This window comes from Numenius arquata, chromosome 4, assembly GCF_964106895.1.
Source record: "Numenius arquata chromosome 4, bNumArq3.hap1.1, whole genome shotgun sequence".
In the NCBI taxonomy this organism is placed as follows: Eukaryota; Metazoa; Chordata; class Aves; order Charadriiformes; family Scolopacidae; genus Numenius; species Numenius arquata.
Genome location: NC_133579.1, coordinates 18,837,941 through 18,864,918, shown reverse-complemented (window position 1 = coordinate 18,864,918; position 26,978 = coordinate 18,837,941). Strand labels below are relative to the sequence as shown.

The 26,978-nt window shown below is 39.9% G+C and overlaps 1 protein-coding gene across 2 annotated transcripts in view; it reads right to left on the bottom strand.

The window, feature by feature from the left end:
- OSBPL1A (oxysterol binding protein like 1A) overlaps positions 1 to 26,762 on the bottom strand; it is a 76,642-nt gene extending 49,880 nt beyond the window's left edge. The window contains exons 1-14 of one of the 2 annotated variants that reach the window (XM_074146936.1): positions 26,642 to 26,762; positions 21,974 to 22,059; positions 19,888 to 19,962; positions 18,670 to 18,781; positions 17,578 to 17,663; positions 12,506 to 12,650; positions 11,697 to 11,764; positions 11,572 to 11,616; positions 10,453 to 10,526; positions 10,302 to 10,365; positions 9,598 to 9,699; positions 8,006 to 8,131; positions 6,821 to 6,902; positions 3,916 to 4,022 (exon numbers count right to left, since the gene is read on the bottom strand). In XM_074146936.1, the coding sequence (XP_074003037.1) occupies positions 3,916 to 4,022; positions 6,821 to 6,902; positions 8,006 to 8,131; positions 9,598 to 9,699; positions 10,302 to 10,365; positions 10,453 to 10,526; positions 11,572 to 11,616; positions 11,697 to 11,764; positions 12,506 to 12,650; positions 17,578 to 17,663; positions 18,670 to 18,781; positions 19,888 to 19,962; positions 21,974 to 22,059; positions 26,642 to 26,762 (1,293 nt within the window). Of the gene's footprint in view, positions 1 to 835; positions 1,033 to 3,915; positions 4,023 to 6,820; positions 6,903 to 8,005; positions 8,132 to 9,597; positions 9,700 to 10,301; positions 10,366 to 10,452; positions 10,527 to 11,571; positions 11,617 to 11,696; positions 11,765 to 12,505; positions 12,651 to 17,577; positions 17,664 to 18,669; positions 18,782 to 19,887; positions 19,963 to 21,973; positions 22,060 to 26,641 lie in introns of those variants that run through there. The other variant, XM_074146937.1, reaches the window with a different exon arrangement.
- Between the last annotated feature and the right edge of the window lie 216 nt (positions 26,763 to 26,978).

Genomic DNA, 26,978 nt, shown 5'->3' with positions numbered 1-26,978 from the left:
TTGCATCAGCTTGTAAACAAATCTTCTGTTAAAAAAAAAAAACAAACACAAAAACACAACACAAAATCCACAAAAAACCCCAACCACCCAAACCCCCAAAAACCTAGAAAGAATGACAACACCTACAAACAAAGGAAGAAGATCAAAGCCACAAAGAGACTGCTGCTATTGGTGCTAAACTGATGCTATCGGAGCTTTTAATTTACTGTTAAATATAACCTTTGATGGTAAAAGTGAAACTTAGAAGACTCAGGATACTCATCAGCACACTTTATCTAGCACCGGTTAATGAAGAAGGTAAAAAAAAAAAAAAAAAAGCTGATTTCCTTAGAGAATACCTTTCCTATCAGTTTCCTACAGCTTCAGTACATGCAGCTCAAGTATTGGAGAGAGATTTTTAAACTCACCCAGAAAATCTAGCAGAGATAATAGCGTGCAAAGAACCTTAAGTTAAACTTCTCCTACAACTATATAAAAACACCTTCGAATATAAAAATACTAGAATCAAACTGCTTTTGGAATGCCAGTTCTGATATCTGCTAGAAATAGTACAAGGGAAGTCCTGCTTTGAAACAATACTTACTAACCTTGTGCCAAAGTCACTGCAGAAAACGTTTCAAGTTGCACTAGCTCCGACACAAACGCCTCAATAAACACTCGGGTTAAAGCACCCAAGTTATCTTCCTGTTTCCCTCGCGTGCCTTAATTAGTTCGGCGTAAAGCACCGGTGCTCATCCCTACCGTCCCCGCCTGACACAGAAGGGTTCACCCCAATGTCAAGAAGGGGAAAAAAAAAAACCACCCCAAAACCCAACCCACGGCGCACACGACATACCGCGGAACGCGATTTCGGGCAGGCAGCGGCTCCGATCCCCCGCCCCGGGTGGCGGCGGCGGCAGCAGCAGCCCCCGCCGGGCCGGGCCGGTAGCGCAGCGGGCGGCCCCTTCACCTTGCAGCACCGCCGCGGGCTCGGACGGACGCCCCGGCGCAGCGCGGCGCAGGGCAAGGGCGGGGGAACGGGAACCCGCTCCGCGCTTCTCCGCGTACCGCCGGGCGCGGAGGAAACCAACCCCGAAACAGCGGGGGCGGCAGCCGGTTTCCCCGCCCGGCTAAAAATGGCCCGACGGGCCGAGCGCTCCCGCCCCTGCCCCGCCGCTCCCCAGGCGGCCGCGGGGTGGGGCGGCCCCGCCGCGTAACGCGGGTCCCCGGGCCGCCCCGCACCGAGCCCGCCGCAGTGGGTTATTTTTGGAAGCTTCTCCCCCCCCCCGCCCCGCTCCCTCTCTCTCTATGGCGTCACAGCAGCTCCCGCCGTGCGGAGCGGTGAGCTCACGCCTTTCTCCGGCACGGTGCTGCGGGGCTGCCGCCTACCGGAGCCGGCACCGCAACGGGCCGCGCCGCGCCACACCGCACCTCCGGCGCCAGTGGCCACGGTGCCCGCTCGCTCGCTCGCTCGCCCACCCGCCGGGCACGGAAGCCCGCCACGCTCTCCCGCAGCCGCTTGGCTGCATCTCCACCGGCGCCACGGCACATGCCGAGCCCAGCACGGTGGCACCAGGGAAGAGAGCAGCAGTGGACAGATGGAGCGTTTGGGTATCACACTCCTGCGCCATTTCTAACGCAAGCGTAAGAGATTTGAACATTTATCTCTCTTTTTCTCCCCCCCGCCCCTGTCAGTACTGTATTAGAAGTTCCATTTGCATATTACACAATTACGCTACAAGTTACAGAGACGGGCAATACTAAACAAGAAGTCTTCTCTAAAAGGCAAAAAAAAGTGTGAGCCCTGCGGTGATCCTTACTTAAGTTAGCAGCCTCTCCTCGTTAGTCAAGCAGTGACTTCTGTCTGGTACACTGACAACATAAAGTCGGAAGGAAAAGAATTCTCCTTAAAGAGGCAAGATAAAAAGGTACCAAGCTTGAGAAAACCTTCATTTGAGAAAGAACCTGATTTCATGGGACACACACAATACCTTTGAAAGGTACTGTAAAACAATTAATTCCTATTAATTCTAGGAGGAAGTCCTATCAGGGAGTTCCCATAAGAACAAGCTGCAGTCAAACAGTCCATTTGACAGCCAGAGCCAGCTGGGTCCATCTGACCCAGCCCAACGGGATGGGCAGCAAAGATGCTTTTAAATAACAGTTGTAGAGTTACCCTTCCTGAAGGTACTTTGGCAGTTTTGAGTTAACAGCAGCCAATTAATGCCAGAGCAGAGCATTCATGGCAGCCGTTCCCAGGCATTTACAACACCTAAGCCTTGACTTCATTATTGAGATCACCATCAGAAGAGAAACAAACACTAAGAAGATTTTTATTTTATTAGAGTATTTTAGACAAGTGTTTTCATATTTGAGTTTGATACTTTATACTTACGCTTTACTATTCAATACACTTGAAAGGAGTATTAAAGCATTTAATTGGGGTCCTGCTAATGCAGAACCCAATACATTGTTTTTGCAATGCCAATACAACTACCACCTAGAAATCAACACTGAATGGCAAAGAACCCGGCCCTGTCTTACAAAAAGACAACAAACCCAAATTCTGTGGGTTTAAGAGCAGTAACGCTCAAGGAACATAACTTTCCAGAAAGGTTCAAGTCTTAGGAAGAGATTGCTGCTGTAATTTCCCTTATGAGCTTATGACATCTTTAAAAGCTACATGTTTGAAGTTTAAAAATACCAAGACAAAACTCTCCAGGATCACATTATCTCCCTCTGTCATGACCGACTGATTTCACTAGCTATGGTGGAAATTCAAGTTCACACCTCAGCCTATCCCTCTGTGCCCAAACCTATGTGCTTCCAGATTAAAATAAGGCCTCTGTAACACCTACTGAGACTGCTCAAGTTCAAGTAAGGTGAAATTACAGTTTCACCATATGTTTTGCCATACTCCACTCTGGAAAGCTATTTTAGTCTGGCTTGAAGCAAGATGCCAAGACAATTAAGGAATACTAACTAACACTACACACCCACTGTTGTAACAATTTCCCCCTCATCCGCAAATGGAACTGGCAACTTTAATATTAGGTTTTCTTATAGAAAGAAGAAAAAAAAAAAAAAAAATCAATGCTTGGTCCGCTCTGCTAGAGCTTTACTCAAGTTAAGTCTAGAAGACTTGTGACTGGAGACAAAAAGGCTTCAAAAGGAATGTAAAAAAAAATATCTTAAACCAAACCAAGACAATGGAGCTGGTGTTTGCAGCTCACTGTTAAATAACTGGAAGACCAACAACACCAACACAAACCTCTTTTTGAAACTTACTTATGACAACAGGAGCCTGACTGAGGGATTACTGTTACCACAATACAGGAAGACTAATTTATTCCATGGTACTAGGGTATCTTCTAGAGAGGGGAAAAATACCAGATCTCCTACGCCAGGAATTAATGAGTTTGACATATATTCCCAAATGGAAGCATTTGCATTATGTTTAGCACCATACAAGATATTTGTCACTGGGAAAGCCAGAAGTTCAAGAGAGAGCATTCGCACACCCACTAAGCACATGGTCTGAAGAACAAATTCAGAAGCAATACCATTTAACACTTCAGTTTGCCAGTACAAAAAAAAAAAAAAGATGAATTTTCTCAATATTTTAACCTGCAAATAAGCAAAGCAAATGCTTTATTGAGTTCAGGCATTCAGTTTGAACGTTACAAGCAGCAGTTCGTAAGCAAAATCTGGGTCTCTTCTGAACACAAATACTAATATCCTTTTGTAGGGGAACTTAGCAACTCTTTCTCTAGAAGCACGAGTTTCATCAGACATTCAGGATGCAAAAGGACAGCTTACCAACAATATGAAGTTCTATGGGGGTGTGTATTTATTTTTATAACAGGTAAGCAGGGAAATAGCAAAATACACTAAGCTATTCAGATCCTTTATAGATCCATGCAGCACAATACATACCCCTTCTTGCTTTGTGAACAGGTTGAGGCAGTCAGCCAGGGCCTCACAGGTTTCCTGGGATACTTCAGAGACCACTTCAACTTTTTGCAGGAGGGGAGAAGATATTCCTGCAAGTACAAGAATAGTAGCGTTAGCAGGGGGGGCAGGGGGGGGAAACAACACACACACATTGTAAACTACAGGATTCTCTTAATTATTTTTTCCTCTAGATAATACAGCCATAACATTCATATCCTACAGGAAGGCTGGTGCACTGTAAAGATCTGTGTGAGGAAAGGGCAAGCAAAAGTAGCACTGAGGGAATGTAAGTTCTCTCTTTAACACCCTTTCCCTAGCACTCGTGGAAGCGGCACACGAACGGATCAAGTTTCTCTTTTGGCACAGCTTCAAAAGCAGAGGCAGCAAGACTCTGGAAAAGTGACTATCAACAACCTCCTTTTAACCACTTTCTAGACTTAAAGTCCTCAAAGTTGCCAGGTGACAGAAGTCAAATACAAAGGATACTGCACTGGTTTAATACAAGTTAAAGTGAGAACCTGTAGCTTTTTTTGCTTTCTCCCATGGTATTATACAGAAGAGAAAATACTTACCACTGCACAGCTGGAGATTTAGGTTTGGAAAACAGAGGGGGATTTACAAGGACACTGATCAATAAAAGGGGAAGGAGATCTTGTTTTCATGGACTCAGCTGGGTAAGTAGCACAGCTTGCAGAGCAATGCCACCTTGCATCCTGGCTTCTAGGGCCATTTATAGAAGGGGCTGTGTGTCTAGAACCAGCAGGAAACTTTAATAACCCGATCCGCTGGTAGAAATTATTTAATATTTCAGTTAATCTTTGAAGTTTCATGATGTGCAGCAATTCCTCAGAAGTCAAGCAAACCATTCCCTCAGGAAGCATACTTGTTGCAATTAAAAGAAGAGTTCATTTTAGCAGCCGCAGACTCCAGGATCAGTTGATACCATTTAGTAACACAGGTGCTTCAAGTTGACATCACACCAACAAAGATCAGGAGGTCCGGCAGTGACAGTTCTTGAATTCATTTTGCAACTTACACTGCTTGTGCAGGACAGGATACAGTACATATCCATACACTGTCATCTTTGATACCAAAGCTCAGTACTGACTGGAATTACAAGTCTCTACTTAACAGCAGCTATCAAGAACAGCGAGCACCTCTAAAAGGAGGGGCAGCACACCGACTACAAGAGCAGGAGGCATGTTTATTTGTGATAAATAATATGCATAAATCTCAAAGATACCTGGATTTAGACTAGCATGTTGAGACAAGTAGGGAAAGAATTTTAAATATCAGGTCCCATTCTTATATTACTCAAAAGCTTTTAGCAGAAATTCCACATGGAAGGATTTTTAACTCAAATTTGCACTCTTTTGGAGCCAAAGGACTTGAATACTTTAAAGATACCACATCAACCCAGTGTGAGAACTGGGTGAGCTGCAGCAGTTTTCTCTGTTGAGACCTACAGAGCTTACACATGGACTTTGAAACAGTTCACTGACCCATCATGTTACAAATATCCATTGGGAGGAAAAGAGGAACTTCTTACTGCTATTGGCCAAGACTAGAGGTTCCTAGGAATGAGAGTCTCTGCTTTTGCTTTACTATGAGTTTTGGTTACTAAAGTTGTATAGTTTGTGTTTTTTTTTTTTTTTTTTAAAAAAAAAAAGCTGATGTCCTCACTTCAGGTCAGCAATAAGGGGTCAGAGAAACTGCCCCTACATCCCTACTAAAGGGAGTTTATCCACCTCATACTGATTTTCAAACTGCTTTTCGTGAAGAATTTAGTTTTATTGTATTAATTACAAGGGCTTCCCAATAAAACTCTTGTGTATTACAAAACCTTACTTTTCTTTGTGAAATAAAAGTTCAGTTAGTGTTACCTTAGTTAGTGTCAGTTAGATACGATAATACCACACAGTAACTTAACCCAGTAGCATATGGAGAAAAATCTGTATTCTAGACTCCTTTTGGGAAGACACAGTGATGGAAGAGGAAGAACGTTTTTCCTCCCAAAACTGCTATTCTATTACAGAGTACGGATAAAAAAAAAACAACTTGTTCTCTAGTTTGAGATACCTGTTTTAGTCACAATATGTAACTTAGGATTCAGGTTCAAAGGAGCAACAGTTAAACATTCTTACAGAACTCCTTTGTGTTTTTAATACATGAGCAACTTCTGTACATGCTTAAGGCATTAAATGAAGTAAGTTCTGATCTCCAGCACCTTGAAGCCTGTGCTATTTTTTGGCAGTTACCTGGATTTTTTTTCAGTGTATCTGTTAATTTGAGTGTTATTATTTCAAATGAAGCTCAAGAAGTTCAAATCTGGCATAAAACTCAAGGCAGAAGTCTGTGGACTATATCCCATCACACTGTGCTTCCAGTTCCCTGTACAGTTTTATGATTTCATTTCACATCCTGTTCATCATGCCTCAGCTTTCATTGTGTTTCTAGCCACTGCAAGATAAGTTTTTTTGAGGGGAAAGGTAAAGTAAGACAGCCAGCTCTCTGTGCCTACCAGGGGTCACTTATGCTCTGCAATAAGCTACCAACTATGGATTTTTCAAAACCTTGAAAGTGAATCCCTACATTATATTCCTATGATACTACTCAGTAAGCACTATACCTAAAGGCAGTTTCACTACATTTACAGCCACTAATAAAATTTCTATCAACATACTACTTAGTTGTTTCTCCGAATCTGAAATCTTAATTCTTAGCAATTATTATAATATTTTATTTGAATCTCTTTGAACGAGGAAAACAGTCCTGTATTTTCAAGCTCCTGAAAATTTAATTTCAGTGAAATTGAAGCATGTGCTGCTTATAAGAAAAAAAATTAGTTGCCTGGTAACAAACTGCATTTTAGAAGAATAAATTTTACCTTTTGTAGCATCCAAAGATTTAACCATTGCAAGAAAGTCTGAAATCTCTTTATTGAGTCTTTGTTGGCATGCTTGTGCTTTCTGAAAGACAGCAAGGATAGCTAGTTCAGAAGCGCCTTGTTCTAAGTAAAGTGTATGTTTATTGTCTTAACTATACTCAAATTTTTACATTTGTACAGCATTAAGTCTTAATAAAGATTCTCAGTGACAGAGACTGATATGTTAAAACTGAAAGAAATTACTTGAAGTACCTTCAAAGACACACAAGCAAATAGAGTATTTATGCACATAATATTGCTGACTGGCTCTTGTTTACATTTTCCTCTCTTTTTTATTAAAGAGTTTGAAAACCCAGGAAGAGCCATTACTTGTTCTTTGACAAGCCTAAGGCGAAAATAAGCAAAGGCATAGGTTAACTGATGTATGGCAAGTGCAGCAGGAACCCAACCCAAGATCATATTCCAAGCCTGCATTTGAACTTGGAGACAGTTATCTATTAAATAATACCATTTCTTCTGTAGGCTGCTGGGAAATGCCAGCACCAGTTATCCTCTCATCTCTGTTCCACCATGAACTTGTACCAAAAGGTACCATACAAGCTACTTGGAGTTCAATCACATGAAGATTTTTGTATTGCAGTGTCAGCATTCCCTTAAAATAAAAGGTTTTAAAGTATTTATATGGCAAAAAGCAAGAAACACAGGCTGAATGCCAGAATGATCAAAGAAGACTAATTTCCATTGGAGGCCTGAACAATCACTGTACAATGCATCCAATATGACCTGAGGTGTTAGAGAATCATTTCTAAAGCATTTCATTGTCTCTTTCAGAGAGGCAGAGCTCATTGAAGGTTAGCTTTTTTCTATCCTCCAGTCTTGGTGTCACCAAGTACAGTACACAAAGCTCCCTCTCCTGGCTGAAAGTCTCCAGCAACTTTCTACCTTGCAGTAGTGCTGGTAAAACTGAAAAACACAACCCTGCAGCTATGATAAACGTGTCATTTTGTGCAAACAGTCTGAAGAGGAATACATGGCGGTAAGCAGTGCAGATACAAGCAGCATTTATGCATCCACAGAAACAGAATCATAACTTTTAGCCAAAAGTACACTAAAGTATTTCAATAAAGAACAGTACTAACGTACAACTGCCTAGATGCATGAGCCACATCAGTACTCAATACATACTTTCAGAGTATCCTGTAGGTCTGTAACAGATACTGTATCATCTTCCTCATCATCACTACTCAACTGTTCCTGTGTGCAGTAATGAGTGCTATATGCAGAGTGGTCTTCTATTGCTTCCAGCCAACTCTGAATGGAAAAAGCCAGAGTTAATACACATTTCAAAGGGCATCCCCAGAAGGCAACCACATACATGCAAAAGAACAAATTAAAATTTCCTAGTGAAGTGAATAAGGTGTTCATTAATAAAATGAGTCATCTTAATGATCAGAAAATAGATTGTAAAAATTGTAACGTATTCAAGACGAGATACTCTATGGTCAGAGTGCTATCTAGGACTTAATTGATCAAACTTTAAGGAGAAATGCCACCAACACCCCAGTCTATCCAAGGACACATAGAAAACCTGTATCAATTAAGAAAAGACTATAGGGGATGTATTTTGCATCTTTGGGTTTCTGTTCCAACAGAAAAGTGCCTGTAACAAAGTCTGCCTTCTTATGCATGACTAACTCTGTGAACAAAACCTCAAGCACTATCATAATTAAAAGTTAGATTCTTGTCCTTTTCACAGAATCACAGAGTGGCAGAGGTTGGAAGGGATCTCTGGAGGTCATCTGGTCCAACCCCTCTGCTCAAGCAGGGCCATCTAGAGACAGTTTCCCAGGACTATGTCCATACTCCTGTTGCATATCTCCAAAGATGGAGACTCCACCACCACCTCTCTGGGCAACCTGTGCCAATGCTCCGTCACCCTCATTTTTTCTTATGTTCAGAGGGAATTTCCTGTGTTTCAGTTTGTGCCCACTGCCACTGGTCCTGTCACCAGGCACCATTGAAAAGAGCCTGATTCCATCTTCTTCACACCCTCCCTTCAGGTATTTACATACATTGCCAATATCCTCCTGAGCCTTTCCCATGCTGAGCAGTCCCAGCTTTCTCAGCCTTTACTAGTAGTAGAGATGCTCTGGTCCCTTTAATCATCTTAGTGGCCCTTTGTTAGGCTCTCTTCAGTTTGTCTGCATCTCCCTTGTAGCGGGGAGCCTGGAACTGAACACAGTACTCCAGCTGCCTCTGCCCCTACTTCATCTCTAGATAGTAAACCTATAGAAGTACAATAGTAACTACACTACAAACAGCCCTAAAAAAAATTATTCTATTGTTTCAGATCCACCTTTTAAGAAAATTAATTTATTAGGTCATTAGAATGGCTAAGAGTAGAATATACCATTAAACATTCTTTTGTTCAGGATAATAAACTATTAAACTATGAAACTATGAAAGAAAGTGCAACAGAAGGAAGTTGCAATAGAGGTTTACCACATGGAGAAGTTAAAGAAAAAGAGGAAGCCATAATATAGACACAGAGCTGGAAAACAAGGTGGCACTAATTTTCAACAGAATGACAAGCTGTCCATTTTTTTGCTATTTAGTCTATAGTTGTGCTAAAAGATTCAATATATGCACTGATATTACCAAGCCTTGATGATCAAGCTACTGAACCCACCACTAATGCACCCATAGCAAGTGGTATGCAAATTATTCATTACAGAAATTATTACACTTTAAAGCCTTTCATAAAGAGTCATTATTACCTCTCTAGTTTGAGAAGGAAGGCTATTTTTAGGAATCTTGAAACGATGAACAGTGTCATCAAAACATCGGACAGAAAAGAAGCAACTGTCTGTAGATTTTACCTGAAGGAATGTGGAGAAAACACAAGATTAGTATAATGAATGGGTAGAAGAGACAAAACTTAAGAGTAAGCAAAGTAGAGAATTACTGTTAACTCAGAAGTTTTTGCCACAGTTTTGATGCATATTATAAACAACACCTGGCCTGTTTTCCCTCTGTCCTCTGTTCATCCCTTCCAAAAGACTCTCACAAGCATAATGGAATTTAAGGAAGTTTTCCAAAAGCCACCTTCAGGATTGATCAGTTCTCCAACTGAGTTCCACTTAAATTACACAATCAGTCACAAGCAGCCAGTGACAGCTACAGGAGGAACTACAGCTTTGCTACACATGCTACAGCTCTGCATCACATGCTCCAAACAGTTGCTTTGCAAACTGAAGAGGCCTGCTTTTAGGAAGCCCTGAAAGAAGTAAAGGAGCATTATGGCCACTTTACGTATAATATTTTGCCTGACAAAAACAAGCATTTCTTGCATCAGCACAAGTTTTTCACCTTTTTTTATAACAAATGCATGCTTACCAACCTAACTGAAGTTTTCATAATCTAGGTCTGTAACACCATCACATAAAAAACAATAGTAGTTACAAGTCATTTCACTTCTTACCGTGCAGACAGCTTGTGTTAGGTGCTTACATCCCTGACGATGATCATTATTCACTGCATCAGCTCTTTGAAAGAAAAAGAGATTGAATAAAGTGAAGATGGGAATTATTTAAATCTCTTTTCACAAATTTAAACATAGAACTAGAACTTACTGTCTCCGATACCAGGAAAGGACTCCATGTTCTAGAACTATCCAGTAGAGTTTCCAACCAAAAAATCGTGAGTTCTAAAACAAAAATTAAAAAAAAAAAAAGACCACAAAACACCAAAAAACAAAACCAGGAAAGGTTAATAGCTGAAGAGTTACTATTCCCAGTAAGTTTGATAGCTTGAAGACTATTACATAAAACTGGCAGTCATTAGGAAAACATTTTAGGTTATACATATCTTGGTGATCACAGCAACCCAAGAATACTTTAGAATTACACTGCTGGTTTTTTTTTGGAAATACCTAAAGACAAAAGTTTTGTTGAGCCTGCTATTCAGTAAGAACTAAAATACACAATGCTAAAGTACAATGCTGCACTTTTTAACATTACAGGGGTTGTTGATCACCACACAATTCTACTTCATAAAATCAAATGAGAAATAAAACACAGAGATACCCAACTACAACATTTAACCTTTCACAAGTTTTAGTATGTAGCTCTGGTTTAAAAACAGTTCCTTATATTACAATTGTGAATGAATACATAGGGAAATTTACACTGAGGAAAACTTCAAAGGTTTCATTAAGGAACATAAAAAATAAGGATTCATGTAGAAGAATTAGAAAACTTTTCTTTTTAAAGAGGGAAAAAATGATTCCCTTGAGTATCAAAGCAAAACAAGCTTTAAACAACCATTTGACTAACCCCAAGTTTTAAAATTTCCAGAAGGTCGTGAACTTGTGGCAAAATATTAGTCAGAGACTATTAAACATTAAAACAGCTATTCAGGAAAGAAAAAAAAAATCAAAACAAAACCAAAACCATTTCACCTGTCACACAGACAAGGAACAAAACCTTACTACAGTAAAGCTTTGCAACAAAAATTACCAAGAAACAAAAAGATTTTAGGGACTGAGGTTAAGATCAGAATGCCATGAATCTATAACTGCTTCAGCCAGCCCATCTATAACTTACCCAATATACTAAATTAGTCAAGTCATTAAACAAATGTATTATTGAAGAGTTCACTCATTCATCAGCTCTCACTTAAGTACAAAAAAGGACGTACTAACATACTTTGAGATCTTATAAGGTATTTTTAAAAAAGGAATTAAGACATACTTTCCATAGGAGACCTTCGTATCGTCTCAGGGGTTTGTTGATGACCTGCAGAGAAATTAAAGCTCATGTAGGAATAGCTTCAACTAGACAGCCTTGGCATTTTGAATTGATACTAGAGTTCCTACCTTTCCAGTTTTACCTCCCAGTAGCAGTTTCATTTCTGCACCTTGGGCTAGATCAAGGGGCGTCTGATCTGTTTAGTAACCAAGATGAGGCATGAGAATCTGATGCAAATAAACCTAGACATACTTAAAAATAATCACTCTGACACTGTTTACCCATTAAAGTTTGGTCCCACAAGAATCTACGTTTACTTGGAATTGGGGAAGATAAGCTCCTCAGGAGCAGAAGACTAAAAAGGCTCTGACCTTTAGTGCACTGAACTGTCCTTCAGAGTTCTACTAGCCACAGGGAGGTCTTTGCTCTTAATTGTTTGTTTTTAGCTCTTCAGCTATGTAAAATAGTTCAAACTATTCACAAATATCAAGATAGCGGAACCTTTAATCCGATTACAAGTTCACAGTTTGCATAACATCGGCATAAAGTTTTCCTGGATGTGCTTTTATTAGAAACCTTCTTCTGAAGAGTCACTTTGTCTAGGCCATATCTTCAATCTTACCACTTTTTTGTTACCTGTGTTCAGTGTTTAGCATCAAGAAAACAAAAGTCAGGCACATTTCATGGTTAAGACAGAAGGCAAATTTTCTAGAAATTTGTAAGTTTGGAAAATAAAATCACATGAGATAATTATTTTGCTACAGCTTTTCAATCTCTTGCAATTTATTCATTGTTAGGTTTCCTCTATTAGCAATACAAAGCTTGTAAAGCACTGTAAGACTTCTCCTGAACATTGACCGGAAAGTAACATAGTTTATTGAAGCTGTTAAATTTCTGTCTCCTTATAACACTTTATGTACATCCATTTGGTACTCACCATTCTTGTTTCTTATTTTAGGATCTGCTCCATTTTTCAGAAGTTTCAATGCACAGTGCTTATGGGCACGGTATGCTGCACAGTGCAGTGGTGTGTTCCCCATCTGATCTGTACAGTTGATATCAGGTGGTTTAGGCTTGTTCAACTGGAAAAAAACCAAAGTTTTCCTTACTTATTAGTCTACCTCCCTCTCCAGATGGCCACATTCAATCTTTTGAAAGTTAGCTGTTCCTAACTAGGATACTTCAGTGTAGATCTAACAACAAAGAGGGGATGTAGCAAGTGTTATGAGAAGGGCAGGGACTACTACAACCAAGATAGAAGTTGTACTAGAGTAAGGAACTTCCCAGGTTTTTGCTCGCTATAGCCCTTCCACCTCTACTGCACAACATGGAAACATTTATCCTGCTGAATTGCAGAGTGCCAGAGAGAGTTCCCCAGCATTACAGTTCAGTCATTTATATTGCTAGCATGGCCCTGTTTGATTCTACTGCCAAAATCTACTGCTCTCCATAGAAGACTCTCAGGCATAGTCTGAAAGTTGGCATGGGCCAGTGCCAAATCCAGAACCAGTTTGTGCAGCCACTGTTTCAGAGAGTAAGAATTTCATACAGAAGGGTGGCAGGCCTGCCAGTCTCGGTGAAAGTGCTATCCTAGGCCATTTAGAAGCTCCGAGTATAGCTAGTGTTGTGGTTTGGGCTGGGTTGGCCAATGACAACAAGACAGATGTTCTCCCCCACCTTTTGCTTCGAGGAGACGAAGAGCAATAGAGAGATTTATGAGTTTAGGAAAAAATTAAACTACTTTAATGAAATAAAAATAAAAAGAAAATAATGAAATAGATACGGTATATATAAACAAAACTGTATCAAGTTCCCAGGAAGATGTCACCAGTGGGCACTGGGAAAGTTCCAGATTGGACGCAGTGACAATGGGAACTGGATTCTGGAAAACACTCATGGGGATCAAAGTTACATGAACTGACAGTGTCTTCCTCGGGCATCAGTCATTAAAGAAAGAGACTCACTGAAGAACACCCCTTGAAGAGGAGCCAACCTGATCCCCTTTGATCCCTCAACTTTTATACTGACATGGCAGATGCATGGAAAGACCTAGGAGTCCTGGTGGACAACAGGATGACCATGAGCCAACAATGTGCCCTTGTGGCCAAGAAGGCCAATGGCATCCTGGGGTGCATCAGGAAGAGTGTGACCAGCAGGTTGAGGGAGGTCATCCTGCCCCTCTATTCTGCCCTGGTGAGGCCCCATCTGGAGTACTGTGTCCAGTTCTGGGCTCCCCAGTTCAAGAAGGAGAGGGAATTGCTGGGAAGGGTACAGCAGAGGGCTACAAAGATGATTAGGGGCCTGGAGCACCTCTCTTAGGAGGAGAGGCTGAGGGACTTGGGTCTTTTTAGTCTAGGGAAGAGAAGACTGAGGGGGGATCTGATCAATGCTTATAAATACTTAAAGGGAGGGTACCAAGAGGATGGGGCCAGTCTTTTTTCAGTGGTGCCCAGTGACAGGGCAAGAGGAAATGGGCACAAACTTGAATATAAGAAGTTCCACCTAAACATGAGGAGGAACTTCTTTACTTTGAGGGTGGCAGAGCACTGGAATGGGCTGCCCAGGGAGGTGGTGGAGTCTCCTTCTCTGGAGACATTCAAAACCCACCTGGACAAGTTCCTGTGCAACCTGCTCTAGGTGGACCTGCTTTGGCAGGGGGCTTGGACTAAATGATCTCCACAGGCCCCTTCCAACCATCTATCATTCTGTGATTCTGTAACACCCTATTGGTCAGTTTGGGTCACCTGACCTGCCCACCCCTCCCCACAGGTGCAAACCCTCCTGGGGGTAAACAACCCAGTCAGGGAACCCTGGTTGCCACAGCAACAAGTGTACACAAGAGCCTCCCTCAGTGAAGAGAGACTGGGCCCTGCTCCACCCCACACCAGGACAGGTAGTCTGTTACACAAACAGTTTTGCTGCATTCTGAAGTCTTATTGTGGGAACATGAGAGCAGCTATGTAACTGAGGAAAAAAAAAAAAAAAAAAAAAAAAAAAAAGAGTTTTACATGGACATAATATAAATGTTGAGAAACTGACCCCAAAGAGAAGGATCATTAAGCATGACACTACTAGCCACCCTAAAATACCACTACACTTCTACTGAAATATGAAACCTGTGGCTGTTGGATGTGTACATGGGGGTTGGACTAGATGATCTTTAAAGGTCCCTTCCAACCCAATCTGTTCTATGCAATGTCAGCCATTGTAGTTAAGTTTCCAAGCGAAATGGGACTGCCTTAATAGAAAGGCTAAGTTACTGTTAAGCGGTCTTAGGAGACTGGTCACAAACGCATGACAACAATTTTAGAGAAAAGAAGTTTCAGCCTTCTGCATAGCCCTGTGCTATCTTAGATAAATTACTCTATAATAACAGAATTCCCATGGCAGCAATTTAGGTTAGCATCAACATTAAATTACAACATACAACATACATCAACATTAAAAAGCACCTTAAATGTGCTTCCAAAATAGTCCTATAAAAGATAAACTGCTACAGCTGTTACTTACAGTTCAAGTGAAAAGGGAACACAAGGCAAAGAAACAGCTTTTGGAAGTACAACCTCATTAATACTGAGGTCAAACACTTTACACTTGAGTTCCTGAGGATTCCTAGGTTTTAGCTCTTTCCGACCAGCTGTTTTACATCCACCTGATCTCTGCCCCTCCTGACTTCCTGCCTCCACACCTTTTAAGCCACATGCCTGTGCTTTCAGCAGCTTACACCTTATTACAAGGCAATATTTTGAAAAAAAGTTTCATGCATCAACTCATTGAGATAAAAAGCTCTCCAGTCATTTCAGTAAACATACAGTACGGTTTTGAGAACTCACAGGAAAAACACACTGGTTTTGCCTCAAATAGACTAAAAAGCCTGGGCTAAGGTTCAGCTACTGAAGGTCTAGCTTTTAGTAGAAAAACATACTGTGATCTAGTGAAAAATCTTGATAGAACAGAAGCACAGAAGTCACCATTACCATTTGACTTCAAGAAACTTCATTAGAAGGAGAAATTATGAAGTTAAAGCACACACTGGAGAAGGAGAAAAATGATCTGAAGCCCACCTAGAAGGTTTAGAGAAACTGCACTATTAAATAATCTCTTCCAGACAATTGCATTATAATACTCAGCACAGTCTTTTTTGGTAAAAATAATCAAGATAAAGGAGAATTAACAACTAAAGGGTATCTTTCAAACAAGTGTCACTCTGTTCCAAAAGCAGGGCAGTAGAGAACAACTTCTGGTGTCTTAGGTCTCACAATAAAAGTAAACATAAGCAGCTAAAGTTCATGAGTATAAGAGTCTGGTAATTAAGAAAAGATACAGTAGGAGCAGAAAAGCCTGAAAAATCAGCAAAGTATAAAGAATTCTCAAGATAAAGGACAGTTCAGAAAAGCTACATAAATTCTCCACAGAGGTACTAACCTAAGGGTAGGAAAGTCAGGGAGGTTTACATTATGGAGCTCTAAGTGCACCAAGTTCTTTGGACTTCAAGAGTCAGCAGGAGTTTTAAAATTGTAATTCAATGATCACAGGTCCAAGTATTCACCAAGGGATTCCAAGAAAAACCTGTTATGGCTTGACTTAGAATCTGCCTCAGGGTCAAAGATGTGGTAAGTACTTTGAAAAGTTTTAGAGGTCAACATATTGTAGTCCTCACATATACAGAGCTCAATGATACTAAATATTAAAAAAAAAATCACTTAGAAATGAAGATGTTTACATGCATGTTATGTGCATGCATAGTTACATGCCACATGAGAGAAAGCACAGTTCTTTAATGACAGATTTCTATAAGAAGTCAGCTTTTTCTAATTTTTTCCACATCAGTTAAAGTCTTAGCAGGCATACAACATCAAATGCAACAAGTGTTACAAATTACCAGAATTAAGAACAGAACTTATGCAAGTGTATTAATGCACTATTCCTCCACATCTTAAGTGCTGTGTACAGCTCTGGTTCTCTCTCCATTTCAAAGAGGATAGTACAAAAAGTTCAAATAAGAATTACAAGGACAACAAAATATTTTTAAAAAGTTTCCATACAAGAAGGAGTTAGAAAGACAAGGGCTCTTCAGACTAGAAGAGAAATTTAGAGGATGGCAATAAATTTTGAATAGGTGTTCACTCTGCCTTCTAGGCAGAAAAGTAAAGAATATCAAATTTCTCAATATACGAGTCCCACATTTGTGAATTCTCCATTAGAAGTAACCAGAAGTATTCAGACTGCTTTGATGCCTTAAAAGGTATTACTAAAGGTGCTAATGAGGTAGAAAATGTTCCACACTGCATCTCTTACTTCCAAGGAAACTCTTCAGGACTCTGAAAAGACTGTATTCAAGCACTGAGACCCTGCTTCAAAACCCAACCGGTTATCATCCTGGTCAACATGCTCTAGTTGGTTGTGCTCTGCAAACAGGAGTTGGACTAGATCATTTCCAGAGGCACCCTCTGGTCTTGATTCTTCTGTGATTTGCTTCTCAAATAGCCTTACCACACCATGGTATTGTTCAGCTTGAATTACTGCAAGTGTACACATGCACACATATACAGTTTTCAAGTCCTGCTCAGCATGAAATTGTGTTGTTCACAACTGTCCATTAAAAACTACAGAATCTGCAGCTGCAACAGATGCTAATGACAAAAACTTAATTTCAGGATTTAAAATGGGCCATACTGTGGTGAAAACCTAAGCACCCATGACATTAAGGTATCCACAAAAACATAACCAGCTTATATAAGTAGATCTAGAACCATTACACTACTATTTACAACTAACTGAAGAGTATTTAGAAAACTATAACATGAAAGAAGCTGAAAGCCATTGTTTTGCAGCCTCCAACATGGAAAATGGAAAACCCTTTAGAGTTCAGCACCTACCAACATAACGGAGTGCACAGGACTAATATTCTGAAGTCACCGCACTTTGAAACGCAAGGCCTAATGTCAGGTGTCATTACATTAGCATTATGGCTATACACAGAAGTATTAAAAGCACTTGAATTCTTACCAAGGCAGTCAGTTTCCCTGTTTCCCCCTCTCTTGCTGCTCCTAAGAGTTCTTCTTCTAGTTTCCTTTCTTGTGTCCTTTCCACTGCTATTAAAAAAAAAAAACAAAAACACAACCACACACCAAATTTAAGGTCTGTCTCAATATTAAGTATCAAGTACATATAAGACTACAGCATTCAATAAACTATCAAAACAAGCCTAGAGAAACAAAAGTTTTCAGTATTATTTATTTGGGACAGGTATAAATGGAATATTTATTCAGAGAAGTCTGCATCAGAACAAAAATATGTTCAAAATTATGTAATATTTGAAAAGATGTGTGAGTGTGTATATACATGCATGTATGTTTGTTTTGTTGGTTTTTTTGGTTTTGTTGTTGTTTTTTTTTTTTAACACTTACTATACAACACAACCCCAGTCCCTAGTAAAAGTGAAAACAGGGGAACTACATGACACCCCCATCAGATCTTCCCTGTGTTCTTTTCTGTTCCTCTCTACTCTTCCTCTCATCCTACAGAAATTTTATTATTCGCTAACAATCCAGCAGATAACAGTCCTCTTCACTGTTTATCTGTGCACTTGGCATGTAGAATTAGGAGAGAGATCACTTTTCTCATGTACAGTCTGGGGTAATTGGACACAAAGCTTCAGCAGTACTCGGGAGTATCACATAATAATACCAGGAAGCAACACAGTTCTTGAACTCTCCAAAGTGATAAGCAGTGAGCCTATAGAAGTATTTGGACACCATCTCTCTCATTTTCAACACCTGTGATGCAATGGAGGAAACAAGGGGAAGAGTTTTTACTTTTTTTTTTTGTTTTGACATAACCTTCAAGACTGCAATAGCAAGTCCTTGAACTTGATCAAAAACTCGGTCACCAAGTCACTTACAGACATAATTGTGGAAAAAAAACCCAAACCCCAACTGTCAGTACTACAGGCAAGAATCCAAAACTGTAACTTTTTTCTTTCTAATGATCAAATTTAAAGAGAAAATTTAATTGAGCTTCTGTAACTTGCAAGAGAAAAATCAGCTTTTAGAATGTGTAAGTGTTGAAAAAAAGCAGGCTATGACCTCTTAAAGTTACCTTCCAACATATTCCTTATGTCTTTATCATGAGTAACTTCTTTTGCAGTCTCTCCACTCCCATTAACAATAGAAGTATCAGCATTATGCTGCAAGAGTAACATCACCACCTCCTGGAAAACAATTTGAAAAACACTGCTTATCTATCTCTGCTATGGCAAGGTCACAATCAGGCTTTCCAGCTATTGACATCCTGTAAGATGAGCTGCGTAACAGCTTCTCACCACTGCTGACTTACAAAAACAGGAAGGGATGTTTTAGAGAGATTGAAGAGTGGGACTAACTGCAACCTTTGCTCTCATGTCAGGCAGGAGATTAGTTATAGCTGCAGAGACCCACAAAACTGGTGTACCTGGCATCAACACTGAATTTGACAGATAAAAATAATAGGATTGGCTCTTTTGGTCAGAGACTAAGTAGTCACTCCTTCAGAAGGGCCAAGAGGTTATCCATAGAGATACTACTAGTTAGGCATGTAGGGAACAATCAAACTAGTCTCACATTACAGGCTTATAAAAAGCTCTTTAGTTCTAGTTTTGTATGAAGAAACAGCACTTCCAGACACCAAATGGACACCTAATTGATAGGGGTTTTTTTCCCCCTCCAGAAGCCATTAAGATGAAAACAGTATGGTTTCTCTCAATGTAAATATGCAGTTAGGAGGAACAATTGCTACTCCTTTTACTGTGTCAAACACACCGGGCACAAACACAAATTAGTCAGTTGTATTTTAGCAGTAGACAGGAGATTTTACACTGGTTTCCACGTGGTAATTAGCACCTGCAGCTAGAGGTAGCAAATGGTTCAGCATTTTCTCTGACACACAGCAGAAGCAGAACAGAAGGAGTATCAGTTAGTTACGCAACTGATGCACAGTGCTACAGTGGAAAACGACTGTTTCTTTCTGTCTGCCAGCAAAATCTTCAACAATAAAAAGTTAAAAAATAGATTTGATAAAGTATACCAGGGAAAACTATGGACCAGTCTTCTACTACTGTTTGCAAGAAAAGATATTGTACCATGTTTTTGTTGTGGACAAAGTTACACCAGCTAAGCAATATGCCTACTTCTTTTGAACACATTGTACCAAAACAGACAGTAAGTCATTTCTAGACACTGTAAAAACACCTTTTTGAAGTGATCTCATTGCTAGTATCTCCTTAATAATTCCATGATTGAGGCTTAAAAAAAAAAAAAGAAAAAAGAAAAGCAAACATACTTTACGTCCTGTGAAAGCTGCACGATGGAGTGGAGTGTCCCCCAGATCATTCAGCACATTCACGTCTGCACCAGCCTAAACAACAAAACCAAGACATCTGAATGTCCTTCCAAGAAGGCCTACATAGCTATTCCATTGACTGAGGGAAGTGGGGAGACAGGACATTAAGGTAGGCCTCATGGCAAACCAGATCAGAACTGTAACACCTGGAACACCTGTAATATCCTGGAAACAAAGATAAGTACATATGTAAGATTCATAACCAGCAATCTATAAACTGCTTGAAAAAGGAAAAGCCTCCTGTGTTTTTTCCAGGCATCTCTCTCACTTCTCACCAGCCTCCTAGTGCTCCTGATTTAAAAAGTGGCATTCTCTCTAGGCACCTATTGCTGCTCTTTCACTAGAAGTGAAAACTTCCACATCAGCGTTAAGATGGTACCATCTAAAACTTAACCTTTCGTCTCCTCCCTTTTCTCTTCTACAATCTTTGTCTTGAATCTCCCTTCCTCTTGTCACAGACTTTCTCCATCCCATACTTCTCTGAAAGGAACACTGCTTGCACAGGCATTGTTCCAGGAAACCAAGAAATCCTACCTTTTTTTCTTTAAGCATTTCTTCTACACCACTTTACCTAACTTCTCAAAAAGTCAAAAAGAGGGGAGGACATATATAACTATCACCTATGTTTAGATGACATAATTTAGCCAGATCACCACTGCCTGCCTGAAGTTAACTGGTGAATCTGACCCTAGTTCCAGAGCTCTGTTTCTGGTAATACCTGGTTCACTCACTCTTTGAGCGCAAAATCTAGGCACAAGTACACAGATATACCTCTGAAAGCTAGGCATATATAGGTGAACTGCCTCCTTTATTATTCCACTCATTCTTTAAATAATACCCTTTCAAAGCCCTATCAGCAGAGAAGAAAGTACAAAGTTACACATACTCTTCCAAGGCTGGAACTGTTGATAAATGCATAAAGTGACAAAACTTTACCTTTTATTTTAAGTAGCCCTCTTGGATTGAGAGCAGCATTATCTCCTGAGCAGATGTGTAGGCTAGAGAAGAATTTCTCAAAGAAATTTCAATTTTATTTCTTGCTTTAGTCACAATTATGGCTGGTAGCCTTTATTCTGAATGAAATTCAAGTTCAGATTAGCCGAGTATTTGAGGCTGCTTAGCATGTTTCTGCCATCTACAGCAAAACCTTTCAAACAGGAATAGGATATAATACAGTTAGGGTTAGTTGAAGCTACTCTGAGAGCAAAAAAAAAAAAAAAACCTCAGCCAGAAACAACTGCAAATGCAGTGCAGATGTGGTTATGAAGATACAGTAGGTCAGCTTTGACCACACAGATTCATAATTTCAAAGTTCATCACACAGTTCATTATTTCTTTCTAACATCTTTGAAATAATGAGTCAAACTATGTTAGCCCATGCCTGGAAAGAAACACTAACAAGTTACTTTGCACAGAATTCTGGACATACTTCTATGCACAACATCCAATTAGATAACACAGATACTTTTTTTTTCTTAAATTTGAAACACTTTAACCTATCTGTAACTCAGTAAGTGAAATTACCTAAAATATATACTTTATGTACCACAGTGAGCTAGATCAGGCCCTTGAAACATTTGCATTACTAGAATCAGATGCTGGCTTACTATATGCTTATATTCACTGAGCCTGAAAAGGACTGAAGCTTTCACAAGTGCATACCTATATAGTATATGTCTTTAATTCCTATATTCAGATGGTTACATAAACACACATGCTTCGTGAAAAAGTTCACTAAGTACTGATAGCTGCAAACACTGTTCAGAGTAACAGCTATATACTACTGTATAGACTTTCCATGTCACCATTTTCACACTTGTAAACTGGGCTGATCTTAATACCATAACTATTTCATTCCTTCCTTTTAACAATCAGCTTTAGTTACCTCTGTTACACACAGATAAACTGTAGGAGTGGCTCTCCCTCTCTACAAAGCCACCTTTCTTCTATTGCAAAAACCTGAATAAATATTAACTGCTTCTAACATTACCCTCTGCCTTATACACGGAGGCAAATAGAAATATACCTTCAGCAAATCATCTACCACAACCGCATGTCCGAAGTAGCATGCTAGGTGAAGAGGTGTCCAACCCATATTAGATTTACTTCTGCCTAAAAGACAAAACAATGAAATTAAGTTTTGATCACACAGTACAAACAAAGATCTTGTCAAGTGCCTGGAGGTTGGCATGGATGATTATTCTTCACAGTAACAGAAAAGCAAGGCAGCTGGAAGCACCAATACTATTAATGTAATCTCAATTACTGAACTGGGATGCAGTCTGAGTCTGTTAGATTCAAACCTCCGAAATCTTTCTGAAATGAAAAAGTTTTCATGTAATACCTTGTTCTTCAACAGTAGACATTTTTCTCTTGTTTTGATAAACACCCAGTTTGGTTCATCTGATTTTATACTCTGCACACAAATGAGAGGTAGGACAACACATCTTTCCAAACAGATGATTCAAATAAAAACCCTGATGTCAGGACTTTTTGTGGTCTTGTGCTTGTACTCAATTTTAATAAAGATAGCCTTACTAAGTATCACAATTTGAAATCTTTGTGCACTGCAGAACTCATGTACCATCTACAACTGTAAGCCTCTGCAAGAAATGATAAGCATAAGGAGGAAGCAGGCACAGAAGTGACCATGCAAAGAAAACTACCATTTATGCTTTAAAGAGCACTTAAAGCATGTCCTGGAAGACTAGCTGTATGAATGAAATTCAGTAGCTGTCCTACAATCACTTTTTTAAAAAGCAAGACATTAAAAGTATTCGATATTACTAATTTAACAACTCATGCTAGTTTCCAGTTACAACACTCAATTATACTAAGCAAAGCTGATTTGAGCTTTGTTTTTATTAAGCAACAGACCCACAGCATTTCAAGTGCCACCTAAAAGCTATCATTTTGTATTCAGAAGCAAAATGAAAATGAGGCATTAGAAAAGGTTTTGAAGCTATGATACCATTAAGTTTTCCCTTTTCATGTATCCTCAAGCATTGAGGTCTGCAGCACACATACATAACGTAAGTTTGCCCTGAGGGGACAAGCCACTAGCACAAGGGAAATACGAACTTGCAAGACCAGGAGTTCTCCATTCTTTCTACTCTTTTATTACAAATTAACATTAGAATGTGGTTCACAGCTGAAATATTTTCCCCATTTCTTATAATTGTTTCCAACTAACATTTTTGCCCTCTGTTGGCTATTTCTTTTGTTATTTGGTTCTCTTTCTTCTCAACTCCTGCTGTTGTTCCAACCCCAGGTTTAGTATCTTCTCATCCCAGTCTGGCCTACAACAAGAGTTCCTGCCCTATATGACTGATGGGCTTAAGTACTACAGAAGATAAATACTGTGCAGATCACTACTTCTGTGGCTATGTATGCTGGATAACATACTAAATGGACATCATTCATCCCTCAGTCTAGTAAGGAAGAAGGTTCTTTCAAAGACCACAAAAGAGGTCCAAGTTGCACTGAATTCATACAATTAGCCTAAGAGAGTCATTAGTTACAGCACTGACAAGATAGTGCTGCTGCCAAAGAATTTGGTCATGAGAAAAAAAAAAAAATCAGGAACCCAGCCAGATTTGTAATTCCTCCTGAATAAAGTGCCTTGTTCTGCATCCACTCTGAGTGTTTGCATTTCTGATGTTAGCTGACCAGTTGCTTCTCAAGCTCTTGAGGTGTTTGCTACTTCTCTTCAGGTGATCACAAGTGTTTGCACTCCTTTTTAATTATTTTAAACCAGGACATCATTACACCAGGGAGAATGCAAGGATAGGAAAGTAGAATAAACACAACAACAACAAAAAAAACCAGTTCCTCTAGCCCTCCCACCCAGTTCTTTGCTTTGATGCCAGTTAGCTGTAATCTCAAGTGTTAGCCATTTGCTTAGAGAATGGAGACAAACTAGGCAGTTATCTCCTGGTTGCGGTCTGCCAGGCTACTGTACAGTCATTCAAATGTATATTTTGACATAACACACTGTTGACAATTGACCTTATTTTACACTCGTATTACTTTGCAAAGTTCTAGATATTCTATTTTCTTCTACTTAAGGAGAATAAGCCCACATAGCCTTAGAAACTATCATCCTTTTGGACGAAACCTAGGTTTAGTGCTGTTTTAACATGGATACCTTCTTTTGAAACTAGTGAACTGAGAAAACTGAAAATGGAAGTTCACACCATTTGGCTGGATTCTCGTCAAACAAGTTTCACTTATCTTCAAGCGCTGACTGGCTAGAATCCAGTCACAACAGAACAAGCAGGAGAAGCCTAGATTTATTTTCTCTTCCTTCACTTTGGCTGAAATCAGGATGTTTGGGATCACTCTTGTCAGACTTCACACTTGTGAATCTAGAGCACAGCCTCAGATGTAAGCTCACCCTTGGAAAGACAAGGCAGGTTTTACAAGATGTTGAAGGTAGGCTTTGACACCCAGGCACATTAACATCTCAGACGTGCATCTCCCAGGGCATGCTCTGGGGGAAGTTCACACTACCTCCAGTACTGCCTCCCACCTGCTCTGAAAACACTTTATTCCAAGCCAAGTGCCATTGTCACATCAGACACAAGTCCTGAAGGAACAACTGCAGCACTGAAGACATCCCCCATACCCTGACTTTCTAGGGATATCTGATTATCCAGAAGGTAATGACAGAAGGACAAGAGGCTGTAGGGAAGAGAAGGAAGATTGAGGGTTGCAAAAAGTCAGTTACAGTCTACAGCCTGTATTTTAGTTACTCATCATGTGGTTGTGCAATTACTATCCGGTAGTACCTAACAGATCAGGATCTGTAGCAAGACATAGTGGGTTTGGCAGTGAGGAGGCAGAATGGCAGGGGCAGTCATACTGCAGAGGCTGGCTGGCCTGAATTTGTCTTAGACTATTTCCAATTGCATACTCTATGGGAACAGAGTGATTGAAATGGTCAGTCTCTGAAAAGTGACTGTGGAAGAATAGAGATTTAACTCTGAAGTTTCACACAACTAGAACAATTCACCCAGAGAACACTTTAGTTACACTTCTATGTCCTCTAACATTTAGAGGAGCCAGAGAACAGGTATTTCACTGTGTATAGATTCCACATTCAGAATTATTTTGTTTAACCTAGACTATCACCAGCATGTTCCCTCTAGTTTCCTAGGCCTTCTATTAGCAAGCATGTATTAGCGGGCTGGCCATGTATTGCTAAACCAGAAGAGTAACAGCCAAGCACCATCTATCTTTCCCTTTATTAGCCAAGTCTCTTCTACCTAGCTGCAAACTTTCACAATATTAACACTTAACTTTATGTAGGAATGCTGACCAGAGACCACTTTGCTTGATATAATACAGGACTGCAGATTACATCATTTCATTATGCTTCATAACATATCTGAACAGCTCTGAAATTTCTAAGCACAAAAGACTTCAACTTATTTATGGGTACTGTTGCATGAATCTTAAGGTATTTTTATTCCAGCTGTTTAGACGCTACTCGCAACGTCATGAGTATTTGCAAAGGACATGCCTGTGAGGGTGGAAGACTTCACCAAACTCTATCTAGTTCCACTTTATATTATGAACTAGTTCCCTGAAGACAAAGTATCAAGGGTTTGGGTTTTACAACTTTTTTTTGGAGGTGAGCACATTAACTATTAGGAAAACAAAGACATGGCTGAGTAGTAAAACAAAAGAATGAGTAAACGGATGATTAAGAACTAGAGTTGGGAAAGGGCTAGATAACAGGCTTCCCTGCTCTTTAGGGCAAGGTGTTCCCTCTCTCATGGCTGAGAGGAAGCACAGTTGCTCTATCCCTTTGCAGCACTATCTTCTCAGTGCTGCTTAACAGTTAAATGGTGAACAAAGAAATACTAGCCCATCTAGAAAGTGGGATACACATCCACTTTTCCGAAGCAACCAGAAAAACACTCACATAAATAAGGAGAAATAGAAAGCTACTAAGCGAATAAAGAAATAGGGCAGCCTGTGACTGCCAACAAGGTTGCAAATCCAGCCCCAGTTCAAAGGCTTAATGCTCAACAAGTTGCTTAGCTGTAACTATGTTAGCTATGCATGTGAATAATGTTGGCAAAAGACCCAGACACAGATGACTAGCAGTTTTACGTTTTTTTCCCCAAGTAACCTAGTACACTACTAATAGTAAAAAGTATACATTTGTCCCAACCATTCCTGCAAGTGACAAGAGATGTAGCTGCTGCTCCTACATGATAATGAAACATGGGCCTAAAAAAAAAAAAAAAAAAAAAAAAAAAAATCACACCTAGCAGAGCACAAATAAACTACCTAATCTTCTACACAGCCTTGTTGGAGACTCTTTACCTCCTTGAATCATCCCCTGGCACCATGGTCTATTTTGTTTAGTAATATAGAGCTCCAAGGATGGTATAAGCATGAACAGAGGCAGAAAGAGGTACTGATTCTGTGTCTTGTTAACATTTCTAGCTTCTGTGAATTGTTCTTGAGGTTTTCTGTACAGTACAATTATCTGTACTCTGCTTTTACGATCTCTCCCCTATGCAACGGTGGCCTTCAGAGTCACGGGGTAAAAGCAGTTGTATAAGCGGTTTTTCTTACTCTACTGAGCACTCCAAAGAAAGCAAGGTTACACTACCAGTAACAGTTTCACTACTTGTGGCTACAACAGTGAGATTACAAACATTTAAGGAAGGCTACTAACCTTTGCAGTTGATATCAAAGCCTATTTCTCCTTTGTTCATGGTATCCAACAGCTGTTTAACTTCTTCAGCATTTCCATTTCTAGCATCATGGAGAAGCTGCTGCTCTGCTTCAGTACTCATCTCTAATAAAGATATGAAAGAACCAATTTTGCAACCTCTTATGGTGCTATAAGTTACAGCATAATATAATGTCACTTTTTGCCCTTACTTAATATTAACACTAGTATGAGAAAGACAATTATTTCCTATATGGAACATATTTAACATGCAAGCTGTTTTCAACTGTTGAGCACCCAGTCATGCCACCAAGAGGCATTAAAATTCCTCATAAAAAAA